General features: G+C 49.1%; 1 protein-coding gene across 2 annotated transcripts in view; it reads left to right on the top strand.

The window, feature by feature from the left end:
• Positions 1-13,536, top strand: part of NCOA6 (nuclear receptor coactivator 6) — a 43,512-nt gene extending 29,976 nt beyond the window's left edge. For both annotated transcript variants that reach the window (XM_063172092.1, XM_063172091.1), the window contains exons 12-16: positions 854-3,841; positions 5,363-5,431; positions 7,318-7,354; positions 10,038-10,186; positions 12,940-13,536. In XM_063172092.1, the coding sequence (XP_063028162.1) occupies positions 854-3,841; positions 5,363-5,431; positions 7,318-7,354; positions 10,038-10,186; positions 12,940-12,986 (3,290 nt within the window). In that variant the 3' untranslated portion in view covers positions 12,987-13,536. The remainder of the gene's footprint in view (positions 1-853; positions 3,842-5,362; positions 5,432-7,317; positions 7,355-10,037; positions 10,187-12,939) is intronic.
• Positions 13,537-21,643: the final 8,107 nt, after the last annotated feature.

Genomic DNA, 21,643 nt, shown 5'->3' with positions numbered 1-21,643 from the left:
GGAGAGTTTTAATGATCTTTGCAACGGTTCTATTTTATTTATGCTATCACACATTCAATTTCAAACATTTTTCCTCCTAGTAAGTAATTGGTGCCATTGTTTAAGTGTTTTCTTTGGGTTAGCTCAAATGGAAGAGGTGGCCCCATTCTCATTTATCATCCTGCAGGTATCAAACTGAGTACTGCAGTGTTATTCAGCAGGAACATAACTGATAAAAATGTTATATTTCTAGCTGTAGCATAGACTGATGTCTTAAAAATTTAGCATTTACCAATAACTGATTTTTGAGGAGAAACAGTGGTTGTAGTTGGAATGATCCTTTGCTTGTAGAGAGGATTAAATCTGAAGTCCACAATAGGATTTCTATTATAAACCACAGGGAATTCTTAGCGTGTTTTTGGCCAAGTAACACGTGGCAGATTCTACTTTATACTCCAGACAATGTCAGGTCTGTGGCAGGTGTGCTGGTGCATGACTCTTGGGGGCTGTCAAGTTCTGAAGTTAGTTTGAAGGAGTAATAATGAGTGAAAACCCAACTTTGCATTTCCCAGTGAAAGGAAGCCCATAGGCAGTTGCAGACACTTGTCAGGTGGTGTGAACTTGGGTTAGTAGCTGATACAGCATACTAAGAGATCTCCAGTTAAATCTCATGCAAGTAATACATTAGGTAAAACTATTTTTATGGAATAAGTAAAATCTTCAGCTTTGTTTGTAAATCCTGTTTTGTTAATGTGGCTCTCATCCAAGATAAGCAGGCTCCATGCTGTACTTTCTATCCAATCCAGTTTGTTACAGAAATTGTGCTTCCTCTGGTGTTTGCTTGGTTTTAACCATGTGTCATCTGTTGCCTTAGGTTACCCATCGCAGCCAGTGGAGCAGAGGCCACTTCAGCAGATGCCCCCTCAGCTCATGGCACACACGCAGCAGCCCCAGCCCCAGCAGCAGCAGCAGCCCCAGGCAGCCCCGCAGCAGGGCCAGGCTCCCCCCCAGACACCCCAGCAGCAGCAGCAGATGATGATGATGCTGATGATGCAGCAGGATCCCAAATCAGTCAGGCTGCCTGTGCCCCAGGGGGTTCACCCGCCCCGGGGGCCCCTGAACCCGGATGCCCAGCGGATGCCAATGCAGCAGAGCGGGAACATGCCAGTGATGGTGAACCTCCAGGGGCCTGGGCCCGTGCCTCCCTCTCCTGACAAACAGAGGATGGCCCTGCCAGGCAACCCTCCTCTGGGAAACAATGCAAGAAAAATGGTATATCCAGATAACGTACAGAATCCTTCCAGCTCGCCCCTCAGAGAGGTGTCAGCAGTATCCTCTCTTCCAGAAGGAGGTGGAGCTGAGGGCCCTCCAACATCAGGAGCTCAGAATAATGTGACATCTCATTTAGTAGTTTCACAGAACCAGTTGATGATGACAGGACCCAAGCCTGGACCATCCCCACTTTCAGCTGCCCAAGGTGCAAGTCCCCAGCAGCAGTCCAGTTCTCTGTCTAGTGCTCTTACACACCATTTTCCAAATGTTGCTGCCCCATCACAAACATCAAGGCCTAAAACCCCAAACAGAGCGAGCCCACGGCCGTACTACCCTCAGACTCCCAATAACCGTCCCCCCAGCACAGAGCCCTCAGAAATCAGCCTGTCTCCAGAGAGGCTCAATGCCTCTATTGCTGGTCTGTTCCCTCCCCAGATCAATATTCCTTTACCTCCCAGGCCTAATCTCAATAGAGGATTTGATCAGCAGGGTCTGAATCCCACTACTTTAAAGGCCATTGGGCAAGCCCCATCAAATCTCACAATTAACAATCAGTCCAGTTTTACTGCCTCACAGTCACACAAGCTGGAAGGTGTGGTCATGAATTCGGGCAAACAAACCAACGCTGGAGGAACAAAGAGAGCAAGCCCGAGCAATAGTCGAAGGTCCAGTCCAGGATCCAGCAGGAAAACTACACCAAGCCCTGGCAGACAGAATTCAAAAGCAGCTAAATTATCATTGACAACTCAGCAGAGTCCATCTCTCTTGCAGAACATGGAACTACAGAGAAATATGATGGCTAGTCCCTCTTCTTTGCCAACACCCGTGACCACAAGTTTTCAAAATAACTCCATGCTAAGTAACCAGAATCCCACAGTTTCTGTACCTGCTGTGATTGGCATTCCTGAAGACAATAAGGAGAGCCTTAGTGTGCCTCAAGAGACTGAGAGTCAAAGTGCACAAGGTGCCCTAGGTAGCAAGGACCAGCCCAGTATGGAATTGAAAGGTGCCCCTACTCCAGAAATGAAAGCGCCGGCTCCTGAGGAACAGGCAAAAAAGGATGGGCAAGCCTTAGACAGCAGTAAGCTCCCAGTCATGGAGGAAAGTAAAGCCATGGTATCTCCAGCCATGAGGGAGGCACCAACTTCTCTAAGTCAACTTCTTGACAATTCTGGAGCTCCTAATGTGACCATTAAGCCTCCAGGGCTGACTGGTCTTGAGATGGCACCAATAGTCCCCACTGGTGAGGATCTAAAGAAGATAGCTGTCATTCCTCCTCTGCAGGATTCATCCTTGAGCAAGGAGCCATCCAATTCACTTAGCCTGCCTCAAAATAATGAGCCCTGTCCAAATCCAGGGCCCCAGGAACTGGGAGAAGTAAGTGCAAGTGTGGCACAGAGTGTTCCTCCAGTCGTGCAGAGGCCTGTTAGCTCTTCTATTTCAGGTCCTTTACCTCCCAACCAGATAACAGTTTTTGTGACTTCCAACCCTATTACATCTGCTGCTAACACATCAGCTCCATTGCCATCCCACTTGCAATCTGCATTAGTGTCCACTGTTGTCACCATGCCCAACGTGGGGAGCAAAGTGATGGTGTCCGAGGGACAGTCGGCGCCTCAGTCCAGCGCCCGGCCGCAGTTCATCACCCCTGTGTTTATAAACTCATCCTCCATCATCCAGGTGATGAAGGGCTCTCAGTCCAGCACCATTCCAGCAGCCCCCATGACATCTAACTCGAGTCTGATGCCTCAGTCGGTGGCAGTTGTTGGTCCTTTGCATATCCCACAGAATATCAAGTTTTCCTCGGGGCCCACTCCTCCCAGCACCTCCTCCAGCAGTCCTGTGTCCAGTATTCCCACCAGCAGATCACTCGTTCTGAACCCCTTGGCATCTGCTGTCCAGCTGCCTTCTTCCACTCCTGCTCCTTCCAGTGCTCCGTCCCAGCTCCCTGCCCAGCAGGCCAAGGACTCGGGCCCGGAGGAGGCTCCCCCAGGGGCAGGGCTGGCTGAGCAGGGCCCTGTGCCCGCAGCCCAGCCCGGACCCGTCGTTTCCTCGCTGCTCACGGGCAGCCCGGGCTCTGGGAACAGGCGCAGTCCTGTTTCATCCACCAAGGGCAAGGGAAAGGTAGACAAGATCGGCCAGCTCCTGCTGACTAAAGCGTGCAAGAAGGTCACTGGCTCCCTGGAGAAGGGAGAAGAGCAGTACGCTTTGGATGGAGAAACAGAAGGTCAGGGACTAGAAACGCCGGTCCCGAACAGTTTGGGAACAGAGCAAGCCCCAGCAGAAGTCGATAACAAAATGGGGACCCCTCCAGCAGGCAGCGGAACCAAGCCGAGCCCTGCTGGGCCCAGCCCCTCCAGCCTCAGCCCCGCGGCCGCCGCTCCCTCCTGCGCGTCCCCGGGCGCGCCCCCGAGCGCTCCCGGCCCCGGCGCGCTCCCGGCCGCCCCCGCTCCGCCCGGAGCGCCCCCGGCAGCCCCGGAGCCCGCGGGGCCCGGTGCCAACAGCGGCAGCCCCGGCGGGGGCCCGGAGCCCAGCGGCGGCGCGGCCGAGGAGAAACCCGCAGCACCCCCGGAGCTGCTGCCGAGCGCAGGTGAGTGAGGGAATGGGAGGGAACGAGGGGCTGCGGGACATCCCGGGGGCTGGGGGACATCCCGGGGGCTGGGGGACATCCCAAAGGCTGCGGGACATCCCGGGGGCTGGGGGACATCCCGGGGGCTGGGGGACATCCCGGGGGCTGGGGGACATTCCGGGGGCTGCGGGACATCCCGGGGGCTGGGGGACATCCCGGGGGCTGCGGGACATCCCGGGGGCTGGGGGACATCCCGGGGGCTGCGGGACATCCCGGGGGCTGGGGGACATCCCGGGGGCTGCGGGACATCCCGGGGGCTGGGGGACATCCCGGGGGCTGCGGGACATCCCAAAGGCTGCGGGACATCCCAGAGGCTGCGGGACATCCCCGGGTCTGTGGGACATCCCGGGGAGTGGTGGACATTCCAGGGGCTGCGGGACATCCCAAAGGCTGTGGGACATCCCAGAGGCTGTGGGACATCCCGGGTTTGCGGGACATCCCCGGGGCTCTCCCCCGGAGCTGCAGCCCAGGCTGGCAGCTCTCTAACAGCTGAGTGATACACAGGCTTGTGTTCGCCAAGATTCGAGTTCCAGATGGTTTTTCTCACTTTCCATTTACTGCTCCACTGGGATATTTGTCATGAGCATATGATTCTGTAACTTTGTGTAACTGTTGGGAGCAAGGAGCAAAAGTGGGTGTATCAGTAATGACAAATACTTAGGGTCCCTTTTATCCTGGTAGATACACTGGTATTCTGCTTCAGTCTTGCCACAGACTTTTGATTTTGTAAATTATTTCAATTTATTGAATTAATTATGTTAGTTTGAATTAATAATACTATTTTCCTCTCTGAATAACCTTCATCCTCTAGGGAAATTTCTGAATAACATCCAGAACAGAAGAAAAAAAAAAAAACAACCCACACCAAATCCCCTTTTGTCTAGGGAAAAACTTAAATGCTCATTTTGGAGAAATTAATGAAAACGTTTACTGCCTTCAGTTTGAAAACATAAAATACCTTTACATCTCAGCCTTGCTATTCTAATTTGTGCATCCGGCAGACTTTATACATTACATTGATGCTATTTCTTGATGCTATTTTTAATTTATTGAATCTGGTGTCAACATAAACCTATCACTCTTGAAGTGAGCTGTGTGAGTGTTGTGCTTTACAACATGAATTGGACACAGAAGATAAAATCCTGGATGATAAAATCCACAGAAGTCAGGGGAACTGAACACTTCAGCCTCAGTGTGAGTTTCCCCACGGCTGTTGGATGTTGTAGCTGCGTGGCACTGGAAAGTGGAAGCTTCCTTTGAGCTCCACAGAAGGAATTCTGGCTTTCTAGGAAGTGATAGTCTTTATTTAAGCAGGAATGTTACACTTCCTGTCTTCGTGTTCTCTGTAAGTTCACTGTCACATTGAAGACTAGAAAGCAAAGTCAGCTGGGAGAGAGAGCATTTTGTACCAGCCTGATCACACAACAGGAACTCCTTTACTCCCTTTGACAATAATGTTTTTTCCTTCCACTTTTATTCTAGCATCCTCTCAACATTTAACACAGAAAAAAAGTTCAGTTGCCACAGCAGAAAGTACTGTTCAAAGAACAGGTAAATCTTCCTTTGGAAAAGCAGAATGAGGTGAACTAAATCCTTTATGAAAATGTATTTGTTTGAATGCATATTCAGTGGTCACTAACACACTGGGTATTTTGGGGGTTGGGGAGGGGTGTTTATTATTAGTTGTGCCTTTGGGATTGTTTTACTTTGCTAATTACATTGTGCTTTGGAAGTCTCCAAAGCTTTGTGGGAGATTCAGGATGGGGTCAAGTAAAAGATGAAAAAATCCCCAAGTTTTAGATATTTATGTTAATGTTTTAGATATTTAGTGTTAAATTGGAGGGACTGGATTTGTAAGAGTACATACATGGAAGTTCTATGCTGAGCTAATAAGAAAGGTCTTTCTTTCATTGTACCCTTCTGACTACAGAAATATGTTCATGCTGGGCTGGGATTGTGTTTTAGAGTGGTAATCCTTCATTTTTGTGTTCAACTCTTAATGCCCTCCCAGCAGTGTTTCAGGATGGAGCCCTGGCAGATGACTTTATGCTGTTCCCATTTATTATCATGGTGTTTCACCATCAGTTCTGGGGTGTTTTAAAAAAGTAATTCCCAGGCTGAGCAGAGAAAACAGATAGATGTGGGCTTACTTATGGGAATTGCCACTCTCCATCTATTTTCTATCTCTAGTCAGATTGGAAATGGGGTTTTCAGGAAGTAAAAATTGTACAAAATGGTTTTCTTTGAATTTCCACTAAGACAGAGGTGGTCATACACCCTTGTTTTTTCACACCTGAGTCATTGCCCTGTGCTGCTGTGACTGTGCTGGGGGTTCCTGCTGGGGAAAGCACTGATGCTATCCATTGTTTGCTATTGGATTATCACCCAGTTTAAATTTTGGGTGGTAAGAAAAAAACTCCTTTCACTGCTCAGTCTCTTCTTCCTTAGTCCCCGAGATGTCTGTTTTTCTCAGACAGTGCTATATCCCTTTACACTGGAGAGGCTGGTGTTCCACCACTGCAGATTCATCCTAGGAGGACAAACATTGCCCATTCTCTTGCTTTTTTAATGCCTCTATTCATGGTGCACACTCTGGCAAACTGGGAGCTAAATTGCTGTCAAAGGCAAAGCCCCAGTTTGTGCCACTGGCCCCAGGTTTGGTGGGGAAATGGAGCTGGGCAGTGAGACAAAGCACAGGGGGCTCCTCCCTGACATTGCAGTGTTAATCCCTGAATCTCCTGCAGTTCCTCATGAGGGGCCTGTGTTTAGGTACAGGTCTTTCCTCTCAACAAAGGATATGGTGGATATGGAGAGAATTAAAAGACAGACAGTACAAAGACTTGACATTTTATGTGCTGAAAAGGAGAGCTGTTTACTGAGGTGAAGACTCCAAAGGAAACCTGACCTGTATGTACAAAATCACTGAGAGAGAGAGAGAAAACAGGTCAGACTTCTCTTTGCATCATCCCCACTGAGATATTTTCCAATTCTGTGCAAGTGCAATTGGGCTTCAGAAATTTGTCATTAGAAGGTATTGCTGTGAGAGGCAGTTGGGTTAAGGCAAATTTTTACATGCACAATAGAGCCAGATGGGTATTTTTAAGGGTACTTTTTAAAAAATAAATAAAACCTAGAAGGTTTAGTAGAAATAAACTGTCTAAAATGGAAGTTTAAGAAGGGAGAGGAGTGTAGCCAAGGAGTTTCTCTACAGTTTTCTTCTGCAGGGCTTCAATTTTCCCCTGCCTTAGCTGACTGCAGTGTCCTGGAGGCTGTAATCAGACCAAGCACTTGGCCAATGTGGTATTTTAACTTGCTTTGCTTTGAGAGAAGCTTATCCTTGAGATCTAATATGTGATAGAAAAATGTGAGCTAGTCGTGCCTTGTCAGCAGGTATGTACCTCTACAGCAGACTTTAAAATTATCTTTTTCTTTTGTAGAACTTGAGACAAATGCTGCAGTAGTTGCTGGTCAAAGGTAAGGAGATAGTTTGTAGATTCAGAGTAGATATAGCTTTCGTGGGAGGAGGTCCCTTTCTCTTTGCTTAATTGCTCAACCTCTGCTACTACTTTTCATTTTCTTGGCCATATCCTTTCTTTCCTGCTAAGAAATCAGGCCAGTTGAATATTCCAAACCATTGCTGAAATGCAATGAATGTAAGGTAACCTTTTCCTGAGTCTGTGCTTTGGGCAATGTTTCCTCTCATCCTTTCAGGCCTGGATGTTTCATGTGCAGCTTAGCTGTCGTGTGAATTTTTGTTTTCTGCAAGGAAGTCTTTCAAAAGTTTGTTCTTCTGCCTTGAGAATTGTTTTTAACAGTTTTCCTCTATTTGCTTGTTAACACTGCCAAAACTTGATAAGAAAGTCAGGTAGAAACTTCAGATTGTCCTGGTTAAGACATTTGGTAATTAAAAGATATTTCAAATGGTTGTGTTCTGTCAGAAGAAAATACAGTTTCCAAGAGCTGCTTGGAAGATTCCAAACACCCCAGGCTCTCACTCAGGTGGCAGTGGGAGCCCCTGGGGAGGATTTTGGCTGGTGGTGCTGGCACAGCTGGCCAGGTCATGGACACTGCCCTCATGGGTGGAGTGACCCCCAGGCTGGGCCCCTTGTGGGGTCCCTCAGGAGATGGGGCAGTGCCTTCCTTGGACATTCCCTCAGATCAGGAATGGCTCTGCATGGAATATTTAACCCTACTTATCTTCATTTGGACTGGCATCTTTCAAAGACAAGCTGAAATTTCACAGTGAGTTTTCTTCAGGGTAGAATTTTTCTGAAAAGCTGAAGGTGGGACATTGGCAGCTGAGCAGATTCTCCAGATGAAGTGTCCCTGTGTGACACCCAGCACATCAGATTGCCACAAAGGCATTTTCAGGGTTTTTCTGATTGATGTTTTTCTGAGCAAACTGGAAAAGAAGGAAAGTTTGGAGGCAAACTGGGTCTGGTGATGGCTGATACAGTGGACAGCTTGGGGTATGTTGAACCATACAGGACAACTCTTGAGAGAATCACAGATGGTTTGGGTGGCAAGGGATCTTAAAACTTACCTCCATGCCATGGGCTGGGTCATCTTCCAGTATCCCAGTTGCTCCAAACCCAGTCCAGTCTGGCCTTGGACACATCCAGGGATGGAAAAACCTTCTCTGGGCAACCTGTGCCAATTTCTCCCTAATAGCTAATCTAAACCTATTCTCATTTAAAGCCTTTAAAAACCTTTAAAACCTTAGGGGAACCTTGCAACCCATAAACCACTAGAAATATTTTCACTTGGAGTAATTTGATTTCCTCCTATAAAAGGAGGGAAGTGATGTGCTGGTTCCTATGAGACAATCCCAGCTCTGGATTTAGTTACTAGAACCTGTAAAAATTACCTGCACTAACTGAACTCTGGGTGCTGATGCCTGTTTGCTTCACTCTGGGGAGCACCCACCTGTTTGGGGGATCCACTTTGTAGATGGCCCATTATGCTCCATTTTAGGGAAATAGATTTCAGTATTTTGTATCTGAGATAATCTACAGTCTATAATCTCCTCTGCTGTGTGTCTTTCCTTGAGTATGTTTGTCTCTCCTTCCATTGAGAAACTGTTTTATTTCAGGTTTCTGTTACTTTACCCTAAAGTTTGTGTGGTTTTAGTCCTTCCCTCAAAGCAGGACTTGTCTGAAGGGTGGCACTGCAGTCAGACCTCTGTCACACACAGGTCACCCTGTGCTGTCTTCAGTCTCTGATTCAAACATTTCCTGAAATCCTGCAAGTTGTCACCCAGAGGGCCTGAAATGAGCTTTCTTCTTTTCCATTATCAGCAGATTATTTTATTTAGTTAATTACTTGCCTTTGAATTCACACAAGAGAAGTTTAGTTTAAACTCCTGAAACTGCTTAGTCACCAGAAATTGTCTGGCAAGAACGCATTGAGAAGAAAACACCCAAAACTCAGTATGAGTTTACAGGGCTAAGAGAGATAAAATAAAAGAAGAATTTAATTACAAAATGTAGCACTCCCTTTATTGTCTCAGTAGTAAGAAACAGATTTCCACAGTACCTAAAGTTATTATTTTATATCAAAAAAAGCTTTTTGATACAAAAAAAAACAAACAAACAAACAACAACAACAAATTTTGACTTCAAGCTTTGAAACCTAAAGAAAGTTTTTAAAAAACTTTTTTTTAATATGTGAAGAAATTACTTGGATCAATGGAGTAAGTTTTTTTAGCAAACCCAAAAGTTGACATACTCCCTGGAGAGTTCTTAATTCCTCCTGATGTTCATCTGCAATTTCAGCTCTGCACCCCCATTCTGCAGCAGTCTCTAATGTAACCTGTTTGCTTTTCCTAGACTTCAGTAATGGTGACACCTGTGGAAAACAGAGCAGACAATTTATAATGCATCTAATTTCTTGGTCTTCTTATGTTGAAAATATTCTCTTTGAGGACTTCTCAATTCTGTATCCTCTGATAATTTTTGATAGAAATGGACTGTACTCTGGCTTACTCAGGTCATTCTTCATCTGATAGAGCTCCTGGTATCTCTAGCATTTCGTGTCTCCAGTGCTAATAGTCCGGAACTGGCACCCGTGTCGGGCCATCCTCCAGCTTGTCTGACTTGCATAGAAAAACATAATTCTTCTCACACTTCATCAGAAATATTTTGTCCCACTTTATTAGTAATGAGACAAAAGAGAATTGTGAAAAGTCTAAAACTCCAAGTAGAAGAAATTCAAGAACAGAGGATTCTGCCGCCTCACAGGAATCTGTAGAGAACGGGCAGCGCAAGCGATCCTCGCGACCCGCGTCGGCGTCCGGCACAGCTAAAGGTAACATGCTCAGCCCCAGTCCTGGGGAGGGGGCAGCTCCTGACCTGCTTCCCCAGCCTTTGCCCTGGCAGTAGCTGCCTCTAACGCTGGTTTGCAGCTCGTGCACCCTGGGTGCTTTATCTCTAGTTTCAAGGATTTAGCCACAGGTTGGTGTTGAAGCGTTTCCCGACGTCTGCACTGGCAGTAAATGCTCTGTGAATTCCTCTTTGGTACATCTGTGCAACTTGTTTTCTGCAGCACTCAGCACCGTAGTGTTCAGCACCTTGCCTAGTTGAATTCTCTTTGCAGAAATGTGTTGCTGTTGGAAGGACTGTGCTGAGATCAAAAAGTGACATTTTCCTTTTCCTGAAGCCTGAAAGTCTTCCCAAGTGCACGGTCAGTTCTTGCCAAGTCAATATGGTTCAGGCACGCTCCAGAGGCTGCTGAGGTGGCAGCCAGGAGCATCAGGGAGTGCTGTGTGCTAGCACAGAGCCTCAGCTCTGCTTCACAACAACATCTGAACTCCTGAAGTTATTAACCCATGGCATTAGCAGGTGCTGACAAACCTTACTCCTATCCAGGTTACAGTCTTTAACAATTATGCAGCATTTGTGTGATATGCACGGCGCAGTGCCAGGCTGAAGCTAATTCTGTCAGCTTCTTGTGTTTAAGGGTCAGAAAAATGCTGATGGACCAAAGTTATACAAGAGAGTAGACAGAGACCGTCAAGAGGCAACACTCGACCGCTATTTTAAAGATAATATCCAGAACAAAGAGGTACTGATATAAAATGATTATAAAAGGAAGTCAAGTTGAATTCAGCCACCATTTCCATACTGGAGGTACTGAAGTGTGATGCTAAGAATATTGTGTTGTCAGAGTTTCAGAGAAGCATTCCAGCTTTATGTCATTGTGCAATGACTCCCAAAGATTACACAGGGGACCTATATGTTCTGCACTTTTGTGACTGCTGAATTTAATTATATTTACTTCTTGTGGCAGGACTGTGCAGAAGAATTTGAGTCTGTATTGTAAAAATAAATTCTCTTTCATGATTGTGAAAAAAAGTTTGAAAAATGTGAAGCCAGTGTAAAATCCCTGCCTGCATTTGAGGGGATCTGGAGCGTGTGACCTGCCCCACACGCTGAACTGGGTAAACCTAAAGATGACAACCAGTGACACTTCAAATTCTGAAAATGTGGGAACAGGAAAGTGCATCAAATTCAAATAATACCAAAACTCTCACAGGGGTTTGTGCTGACTGTGTAATTCATTTACCTCTGTAAATAAAACCTTGGTTTTTAACTGGTGCATCTGAAGCTGCCACAGTGCCCAAAGGCTTTGCTGGACACTTGGATGCAGCCTGCAGGGGACACCTGGCTGTGCTGCCTTACCTGTGAGCACACAGCTGCTCCTGAGCTGTGGAGAATGAGCCAAACCAGGTGCTCTGGACAAGCTGCACATTAGTGAGGTGGCTGCAGGAGTGTCACCTGCTTTGTCACCTGTGCCTGCTCTGTTGTACATTTTTGTTAGTGAATCAGAGCTTAATTATTCTGGTTTGGTTGCTCCTGCCCTCGTTATGTTACCTGTGTCCTGAGAAACCCCCTAACCCATGGTAAAAGGAACGTGGGGCTGGGAGGAGCTATCTCTCGAGATAGAGGCTGTTTAAAGTCAGCATTTGGAAAAAGAAATCAGCAGGAAGAGAGAAGCAGGCTTTGACCAGCTGGAGTAGGAGCTTGGTTGCTCAGCCTGGGGAAGGAGGAGGCAGAAGGGTCACTGTGAGAGGAGAGGACACCCAGGGAGGGTCAGCCCTGGCCCTGTGTCCAGCACAGGGCTGGAGCTGCTGGTGATGCTCCCAAGGGGCTGAGACAGGGCTGAGTGCTGCTGGCAGCTCCTGCTCCCAGACACAGAGCCCTGAGCAGCACCAAGGGTGGCACAACTGCTGCTGAGGCTGCTCCAGAGCCACTCCTGCTGTTGGGGGGCTCCAGGCTGCAGTCCAGCCTGCTGAGATGTTTCACTTCTGAAAATTGGTACTGTACTGGAGTTTTCCCTTTTTGGAGTACTTTTCCAGCAAGGGCTGCTTTTAGCATTTACTGTACCTTTGGGTTTGTTAAATTTTGAAATGTTGATTGTTTTTTCTAATTCCACATGTAACAGCTGTGGAGTTGTACTGCTGCTATTCTAATTTTAGATGGGCTTGGAAATTTTTTTCCCTTTTGACTCTTAAAATACACACAGCTGCAATAGTTTTTGGAAAACACTATGAAGAGCCAAAGAGACATTGCCAACATTTAAAATCACATTTTTAAAAAGATCTAAAGATGCAAATGCCTTTGGTCCTTACTCCTTTTTTGTTTTGAAATGGAAACTTAGTGCCTTGGTAAGTGCACTGGACATGTCATCTGTCACCGTGGCCCTGCAGGTGTAACATTTGTGTCTCTCTGCATTAGCTGTGTTCCTGTGGTGCAGAGACTCATTTTCTAGGAGCTCAGGCAGCTGGGGATGCCTGGATGCAGAGTGGCTGTGAGCCCCATCTGCTCCTGTGGCACGTGGGGGGCAGCACGTGGGGACAGTTCCAGACCCTTCTTGCCAGGCTGCCCTGTGGGGTTTGCAGCCCAGGGGTGCTGCAGCTGCTCAGGAGCCTGTCCTGGTGTGGGGAAATGCACCAGGGCACAGCCTGGGTGTGTGTGGAGCAATGGCAGGGCAATCTGTGCCCCTCTGGGGAATGGCTTACCGACTGCACATCCATGCTTCTTTTCTTCTCTTGATTTCAGAAACGAGTGCCAGTGCAATGCAGTCAAAAAGAAGAAAATCCAAGTAAATTACTGCATGGAAACATGAGACTTGTAAATGAGTGTGAATTTACCAATAGCAATTTTGAGCTGTGATTTTTCTTTTTTAAATAAAATTCTGTACAGTAAGTAATTTTAATATACTGTTCCCCATAAATGATTTTTTTTTCTAAAAAACAGATAAATAGATATAAAAACTGGGTTCTTCTAAAACCCCTGGATTTGCAAAGTGAAGTCAGGGTTAGCACATTAGGGTAATGTGTTTGTATGAAATGGAAGGGGAGGGGAAGATAATTGTAAATTTATTTGTTTCCACTTTTCATAAACAATTTAGAATACAGGGTTGTCATTTTTAGGTATTAAAATAATGTAATGTGCTGTTGTTTAAGTACTGTATGTGAATAGCAGTCAGAGGGTTTATAAACAAACCCCATGTTGTTTGGAAATGTAAATAATTTTATTATATAGTAGATCTGATGTATTTGTTGTAGAAATGGACCAGTGAAACAAAAAAAAAAATTAAGGGTTTGTATAATGTGGAATCCCTCATGCTCTAAATAAATGTTATTGTCCTATAAAGTGGGTTGAATTATTATTAGCAACAACAGCAGCATCATTCCAAACAGGAGGATTGGAGGGATTATTTAGAGCTCTGGGCCTGCAAGCTCCTTATATGTAGCTTCAGCAAGGAATTTGTTTAACCACAAACAAATTAAGGGATGCAGCTGCTCCTGCAGAGCAGGGGAGCAGGGCAAGGGCACCAGGCAGCAGAGGAGCCCCAGCAGCTCCCCAGGACACAGCAGCAGCTCCTTCCCTCCCTCTGGAGCTCTGCTGCCATGGAAAGGGGGTCAGGCTCCTTCCTGGAGCTGCTGGGGAGAGCCCAGAGCCCGAGCTCTGTGCACACACACTGCCACCTCTTTCTTGCTGCATTTTAAAAATATGTATCTGAAAATGCTGATTAAATATTAATTGTTATTAAACAGAAGTTGTCAGCTTTTATAATCCCAGAAATTAGCTATTTGTGCACAAGGTAGCAGGCACTGAGTGGGGCCAAAGTCACAGGATCATTGGGGTTGGAAAAGTCCTTTAATACCATCAAGTCCATCTGTTCCCCTAGCACAGCCAAGGCCACTAACCCACGTCCCCAAGTGCAGCATCCACACATTTTCAAAATCCCTCCAGGGATGGGGACTCCACCATTGTCCTGGGCAGCTGTCCCAGGACTTGACAGCGCTCTTCCATGAAGAAATTTTCCCCAATATCCAACCTGAACCTCCCCTGGTGCAACTTGAGGCCATTTCCTGTCATCCTTGTTCCCCGGGAGCACAGCCCGAGCCCACCCAGCTCCACCCTCCTGTCAGGGAGCTGTGGAGAGTGAATGTTTCCCCCCAGCCTCCTTTTCTCCAGGCTGAGCCCTCCCAGCTCTCTCAGCTCCTTCCCCTGCCCTGTTCCCTTCTCTAGATATGCTCCAATCCCTCACTGCCTTTCTTGCCATGAGGGGCCCAAAACTGTCCCCAGGACTGGAGGTGCCTCAGCAGTGCCCAGCACAGGGGACAGTCACTGCCCTGCTCCTGCTGCCACCCCATGGCTGGTGCAGGGCAGGTGTCATTGGCCCCTTGCCCACCTGGGCACACCAGGCTCTTGTGTAGCTGCTGTCACCAATGCTCCCAAGGCCTTTCCCAGGGCAGCCTCCAGGCACTGTGCAGTGCCTCCATCCTCCCTGCCCGCGTGTGGCTGCTCCTGGCCCTGCACAGGCACAGCTGATGGGGGTACAGGAGCCCCCACTCTCCCTTGGGGCTCACCCTGCTCCGTGCTTGGCCTCGCTGCTCCTGTTGCTGCTCAGGTTGGGTGGGAAGCTTTGGAAAATGAGGACAAAGTCCACAAAACTGGAAAGTCTTCACAGAAAAGGTCCCTGTCCCAATAAAGCAGGGGAAGAGAGGGGATGTGCTCCAGTTTGTGGGAAATACCACCCTGTGGGGAGCAGACAGGATGGAGGTCAGGGTCACCATTTCCAGGGACATGGACCTTGGGAAAGAAGAACTGCAAGATCCAACCACTGGGAAGGAGCCTTGGAAGGAGCAAAGGGCCCTGTACTGGTCCTGTGAGCAGTGCTGGACGTGGGAGCAGCTCACAGTCCTGGAGGAGAGCTGAGGGCAGGGAGGGCAGCCCGTGGGGCAGGGAAGTGATCCCCTGGCATTTGGGGATCTGCAATGACATCACCTGGCTTCCACCTCCCACCCAACCACAAGATGTTGATACCGTAGAGGAGACACAAGACAGGGCCACCAGGATGGCCTGGGCTGGGACACCTGAGCAAAAGGAGCCTTTGAGGGGCACGGGCTCCATTGCCCTTCGTGCTCTGCAGGAGATGGAGCCAGGATTTTACAGAGGTGTGGGCTGGGAGACAGCGACAGACAGCACCAGGACAAATGGAAAGAGAGGAGCTTCTGACTGAGCAGCAGAAACTATTCCCCCTGGGATGCAGTGGCAGGATCTCTCTGTGGAGCATGGGCTGAACACAGCCTGTGATGTGAATTCAGCATTTGCCCTGCTGTGAGCAGGATGTTGGACTGGACCTCCTGAGCTCCATCCATCCCAATAACCCCAGGCTTTGTCTCCAGCTGCCAAATTTGGTTTTCCCATAAGAAGGTTTATCAAAGCCATGAAAGCTCACTCCCAGCTATTTTTTTCATTCCCAGTTTCTAATCTAACATTTCTCTGAAGTGCTTTTCCCAGCAGCTGGGGGTCACAGGTGTCTCCTTGGCTTGGCTCTGCTGGAGGAGCTGGCACAGCCTCTGGGCTGGGCAAGCCCCATCCCAAAGCTGCTCAGGGCCATGTCTCCTCTCATCCTGAGTATCTCCAAGGCTGAAGACTCCTCAACCTCTCAACCTGCTCCTGTGGCCAACCATCCTTGCCATGAAAAAGCATTTTCCTAAGTGAAATTTCTTTTTACTTCAATTTGTGCCTGTCGCTGCACTGAGAATGTTCCAGTTCTGTTTTCAGTAATCTGCACACAGGGCGGGATCTCCCTGAACCCCTTCCAGGCTGGGCAGTCCCAGCTCTCAGCCTCTCCTCATCTCCAAGCCCTTAATCACCTTGGAGGCATCTCTGCCTCTGCTGGCTGCTGAGAGCATCTCACACTGTGCTCGGAGAAACAGCTGATGCTGCACAGATTGGCTGATCTGGGATTTTCTCAGGGCAATCGACATCTGCTTTAGTCATTATCTGCTGAGTTGTAAGGTTTGGTGATGGGGAGGGGGAAAACCCCCTCCAACCTCTCAGCCTGTGCCATCCTCTCTCCTGTGTGTCCTTGTCGTCAAAGGGGATGTTTTTTCTGTTATTTGTCATTCAAACCATTGACTTTTAAAAGCATTTTTAAAAAACCAAAGTATTTTGCAGACAGATTTACTTGCAGGCTTTAGAGAAATACACATAAAATAGATTTTAAATATATATTTTTTATTTCTTGTGATTTTTTCCTTTATATTAGATTTTTTTTTTTTCAGTCAAGAGACAGCATTACAACCTAACAACCAAAACCAGGTTACACACACACAGGCACACTACACGATGTGTCCCAGGCAGTCGACACACAGCAAATGTTTACACAATGTCCTACGAGGAGGAGACGCCCCTTCCTACGAACCCTGCTCACACCGACCGAACACGGAACACAGAGGAGGACGGATTTCCTTAGCTTGGGCTCCAGACGGGTCTCAGTCCTACAGCACAGGGGGTGCAGGAACGTGGGGGGCTCCTGACGCTTCTCCCGGCCCCGGGGGCTGCGCCGGCCCCGGCAGGAGGCGGGAGGGCACCGAGCACTCTCCGGGGCATTGCAGGGAAGGCTTAAGGCAACCTTGTCCGGCCACGGAACAGCCATCTGTCCATCTGTCCATCTGTCCATCTGTCCATCTGTCCTGGCGCTCCTGCATCCGTCCTGCTGCTCCTGCTCCTGCTCCTGCTCGCTCTCCAAACACAGCCCCGGGGCCAAATGGGGTTTAGAGCTTTACAAAGCTGCCTAAGAGATTTAGTATATCCAAAATGCTAAATGCTTTTTAGGAAAAACAAAACAAAACAAAAAAAAAATGCCAAAACAAACTTTTTGGGGCATTCATTCTGTTGGGGTTCTCTGAAAAACCCCACAGTGACTTTGAAAACAACACAGAAACACAGAAATACCAAAAACTGACTCCCTGGTCACCTCTTGCATAGGACTTGTAACTGCAGTTCAGTGATTTTTTTCAAGTTCTGTAATTGTGTTAAAAAAAGATGCCAAACCATGAAAAAGGGTGAAGGCACATGTACAGTCAGTCAGCCCCACACGGGGCAGGGCAACGTGTGGGCAAGAGTTGCACAAGCAGGTACCAGGGGTGGATCCACACACACAGAATATTGCAGTGCTCTGTGCAAGGACAGCTCTGACACAAGAGGAAATGTCACTGCTACACCTTGTGCTGCTCCCCCATCCCCAGGCTCCCCAAAGCACAAAGCTGAGGATAACAATTCAGGGAGACTCGAGCTGCTCACAGCTCCCCAGCCAGGGTACATGAGGTGAATGTGAAAGAGCAGAGGAGCTTTGGGCTCCCCTGTGCAACCCATTTTAAGCTACACTTAAAATTTACTGCGCTGCACTTAGAATTTACCCCTTCATTTGCAGAGAATAAAATCTTCCCCCCCGCTCCATGCAATGAAATAGGGTCAGAGTGGAAGGCAGAAGGATTTTCAGGTTTAGCTGCAACAAAGTCAAAGCTTTGCAGCTCTTTTTGTGCTCTGGAGCCCTGTACAGAACATGGGGTTGGAAAAGCAGCTCACTCACCAGCCTGGGAGGTGTCAGCTCAGAATGAGGGACAGGGGACACACCTGGGTGCCACCACTCTGCACAGAACTGAAAAGATGATCACACAGAAAAGCCTCCTTTGCTATTGAATGGAGCTGCTCATCCTCATCATCCTCATTCCTGCCAGGAGAGGGGGATGGGTCAATGACAAAGGTTTTCAAGAAGCACAAAGGAGGCAGATGGAGCAGGGAGACCTCCTGGCCAAGCGTGGGCAGCTGCCCAGAGCCCAGGGCTGGGAGGGCTCTGGGATCCTGGAGACCAGCAAGGAGAAGGTGGCATCTCCAGTGGGGCTGAGGACACCTCTCAGCAGAGAGGGGACTCCTCAGGCAGGCAGAGCCTCCCACTGCTGCACCCAGCTCCTACAGCCACGTCCAGGCAACCTGTGGCAGCCACTCCAGCGATGGCAATGGGACAGGGATGGAGCCCCTGAGGCCAAGAGGAGGTTCCTGACTTTGTTTGGAGCAGGTCTGAAGGTGGGAAGCTCCACCTTGAAGAAGACAAGCCCCGAGGGGATCAGCCCCTTTTAGGCCATTCCTGTCCCTGTGGCAGTGCCCTGGGAGGGAGCTGCTGCCAGGGTGGATGAGGATGTCCCTCCTCAGGATCTGGTCCTGCCATCAGCTGCGCTGAGGAGGCCACCACAGTCCATGGTGGAGAAGGGCTTGGGGGGAAGCTCTGCTGCTCCCCTCCTGCCACCAGCAGCCATTGCAGAGTGCACACAGCAAAGGAGGAGCAGCAAACTGGAGGCTGGGAGTGGTGGAGCTGACAATCCCTGGCGGCTCGAGCGTCCCTGTGGCACCAGCTGGACGTGGATGGCCTCCTGTTCCAACCCAGACACTCAGGGAACACTCAAGGGCTGCCAGCAGCCATTCCCAGGGCAGTGGGGCTGGTGCTGCCTTCTGAGAACCATTGCTCTTGACTTGAGGTGACTTATGTCTTCCTACTGCTTCCTAATTATTAGATGTTTGATCTTTGGGGACTCACTTGTTTTTCAATAAATTCACATGAAGTTTAGTTTCCACTTTATGCAGGGCGATGGAATTGATACTGATCCAGAGGGGCAACTGCAAAGCTGTGGGACTCAAGCCTAGAACCTCACTGGAGTATTTTTTTACCTTTTTTTTTTTTCCTTACTGGTGTGGTAAGACATCTAAGTGGGTGTTTTGCTCCCCATTAGGGCTGAATAAAAGAGGAAAAAGTACTAGTATAATGTAAATGTAAAATTATTGATGAGAAACAAGCCTAAAGAGAGAAGATTCCTGCAGCAGTGATCTTTGGGATGAGCCATGCATTGATGTTCTGCACAATGAGAAGGAAACGTGGACCCCAATGGAAAGAATTGTTTTCCTTCCAGACCAAGCTTTTGCAGCAGAGTTTCTTAGAAAGAGCATTTGTGAGTGCAAGTTTCAGAGCAACAGGTGAGGAGGATTTTGCCCCCACTCCCTTGGCATCCCTCCAGCCCTGTGGTGCCAAGCAAGAGCCAGAATTTGGTGTGAGAACTTTGTTGTGGCTGCTGCTGAGGGGCCCTGAGCGTGCCATGGCCACAGCTTGGCCAGTGCAGCCAGCACAGCCCCGGGGCCCTGGTGCAGCCCAGGAGGAGGCATTTCCCCAGCAGGGCTGTCCCTCCTGTCCCATCACGCCCTGAGGGCTCATCCTGCTCCTCTGCCAGAGCAGAGCCAGGCAAGCAGAGGCAAATCTTACTGGGAGAACAGCCCAGCACCACGGGGGCTCCAGGGCTGGGAGGATTCCCCCCTGCAGAAGGGGTCTCACAAAGCCCAGCACTGCTGGGAGCTGTCCCAGCCTGCCCCAGTGCCCAGCACTGACACACGGCCCAGCAAAGCTGGCATTTACTGAGCAGGGATTTGCCCAGGCCTCTCCACTGGGAATTCTGCCCTTTTTTATGCTTTCATTGCAAGAAACACAAAAATTTCTTTCAGTTGCCTGCATCACCATGTCCCAGGTGATCATTTCAATGGCTTCCCCATCCTGCTGTCCCCTGACCCCAGAGATGTGGTGGGTCAGGCCATAATAACACACAGCCCTGCTGCACTTCCCAAACCCCAGGAGGCTCAGTGCTGAAAATCTGTACCTGCTTGTGCACAAGCCAGTTAAAAAGGGACCAGCCACATTTGGCTGTAAAGGTGAATTTTCAGGTCACGAACAAATGAAGAGGAGCTGCAGCCCAGGAATGATCCCACCAGGAATGGCCACAATTTCACACAGGAGAGTCAGAGCAGCTCCTGTCACCACCACGTGCTGCCCGAGCCACATCCCTGCAGCACCCCAGAACCAAACCCCACATTCTAACAGAGAAGCCTGGGAAAAAGACATTTTTAAAGACCCCAGCAGATTGGTTTGTCCCTGAGTCCATGCTGTAGTTTCTCCTTACACGAGTACAGAAAAGAAAGCAAAATTCACTCCACCTGTCCCAGCAGAACCAGCTCAAGAGCTCCCTGCAAACCAGAACCTTCCCATTGGAAGCACCACACAGTGCATCACAAATACTGGGTGCAAAACAAATCCCCAACAAACCCCCAAAAAAATCAACCCCAAAACAAGCTACAGAACACCCACACTGGGCTTTGAAATATCTACACATGCAAATGGGTGCACACACAGGAAGTTCTCAGTTCTTAAGCACCTTTCATTTGTTTTAAGATTCGAGGAGACAAAAAACTTCAGTGGAAAGGGATTTTCTTGCTCTGGCAGCACTGGGCAGGAGGCCTGGGACCAGGGCAGGCCTTGTGCTGCTGCTGGGCAGGAGCAGAACCCTGCAGGTCTGCAGAGCACAGGCTGACCAGAGCACAGGGAGGGGAGGGTGACACTGGGGGTGACAGTGGCCTGGCAAGGGTTGGCAGGTGACTGTTGGGTGTTAATACATGGCAAGAGTGCAAACAACAGAGGGGACTTGCAGGAGCTCATTTGCTGTGGTTTGTGCACTCTGCTGACCCAGCAGAGGCTCAGGATCTGGATTAACATCTTCATGAAAACATTATTAATAATTTATTAACATTTTATAAACATACTCTGGATATAAAGTGTGGTAATAGTCCTGCTTCATCTCCTGTGCTGGCTGGGCACAGAGTGATGAAAGACATCTCAGACTGGCACAGAAAGAGTTTGAATTTGCTTCTGAAAACCGGGACAGAGGAAGAAGGTCACCTGTTTGAAATGGGCACTGGGGGCTGGGTGCTGGTGGCAGTGCCAGGCTGAGACAAATCCCCAGGCACACGGCAGAGGAGAAGGGTGCACGGGAGGATTTCCATAAGGGATTTCTCCTGGGGTACCATCTCCAGCAGCTGGGCAGGCACAGGAGAGCCTGGCAGGTGAGACAGGGCAGGATCTGCTTGGGGCCACAGCTGCCCCAGCCTGTTCCTCTGGGAGCTGTGCGGGAAAAGGGGGCGCAGCCAGCCTCTGCTTGCTGGAGTGCTCCAGAGGGACTGGCAGCAGGAGAATCTGCAGTGAGACCAAGCTGGGGGCTGCACAGTGCTTGGCTTCTGCCCTTCTTGGTGTGTGCTGGGGCCAGAGAGGAAATTCCCCATCACAGCCGGGTTCAGCCGCCGCCCTGCCCTGCTCCCAGCCCAGCCCAGGCACCGCTGCAGGGCAAACAAAGGCATTGAGTGTGAAGCCCAGGAAGCCCCGGGATGTAAACGCTGCCCCGGAGTCAGCAGATGCCATCTCTTCACTGCAGGGCGATCTCGGGGGCTCTCAGGGACAGAGGCTGCGGGGCAATGCCGAGGGCTCGCCCTTCCCCTCTCGGGATGGAGCTCTGGGAAAGCCGAGGCAGAGCAGGGAATGGGAAATGCTGCAGGGGAGCAGCAGCAGCAGCTGCCATGGCCCAGGCTGCCCGGC

The sequence above is a fragment of the Melospiza melodia genome, chromosome 19, assembly GCF_035770615.1.
Source record: "Melospiza melodia melodia isolate bMelMel2 chromosome 19, bMelMel2.pri, whole genome shotgun sequence".
In the NCBI taxonomy this organism is placed as follows: Eukaryota; Metazoa; Chordata; class Aves; order Passeriformes; family Passerellidae; genus Melospiza; species Melospiza melodia.
Note: the sequence above shows the minus strand (reverse complement) of the source record. Positions and strands in the feature narration are given on the sequence as shown.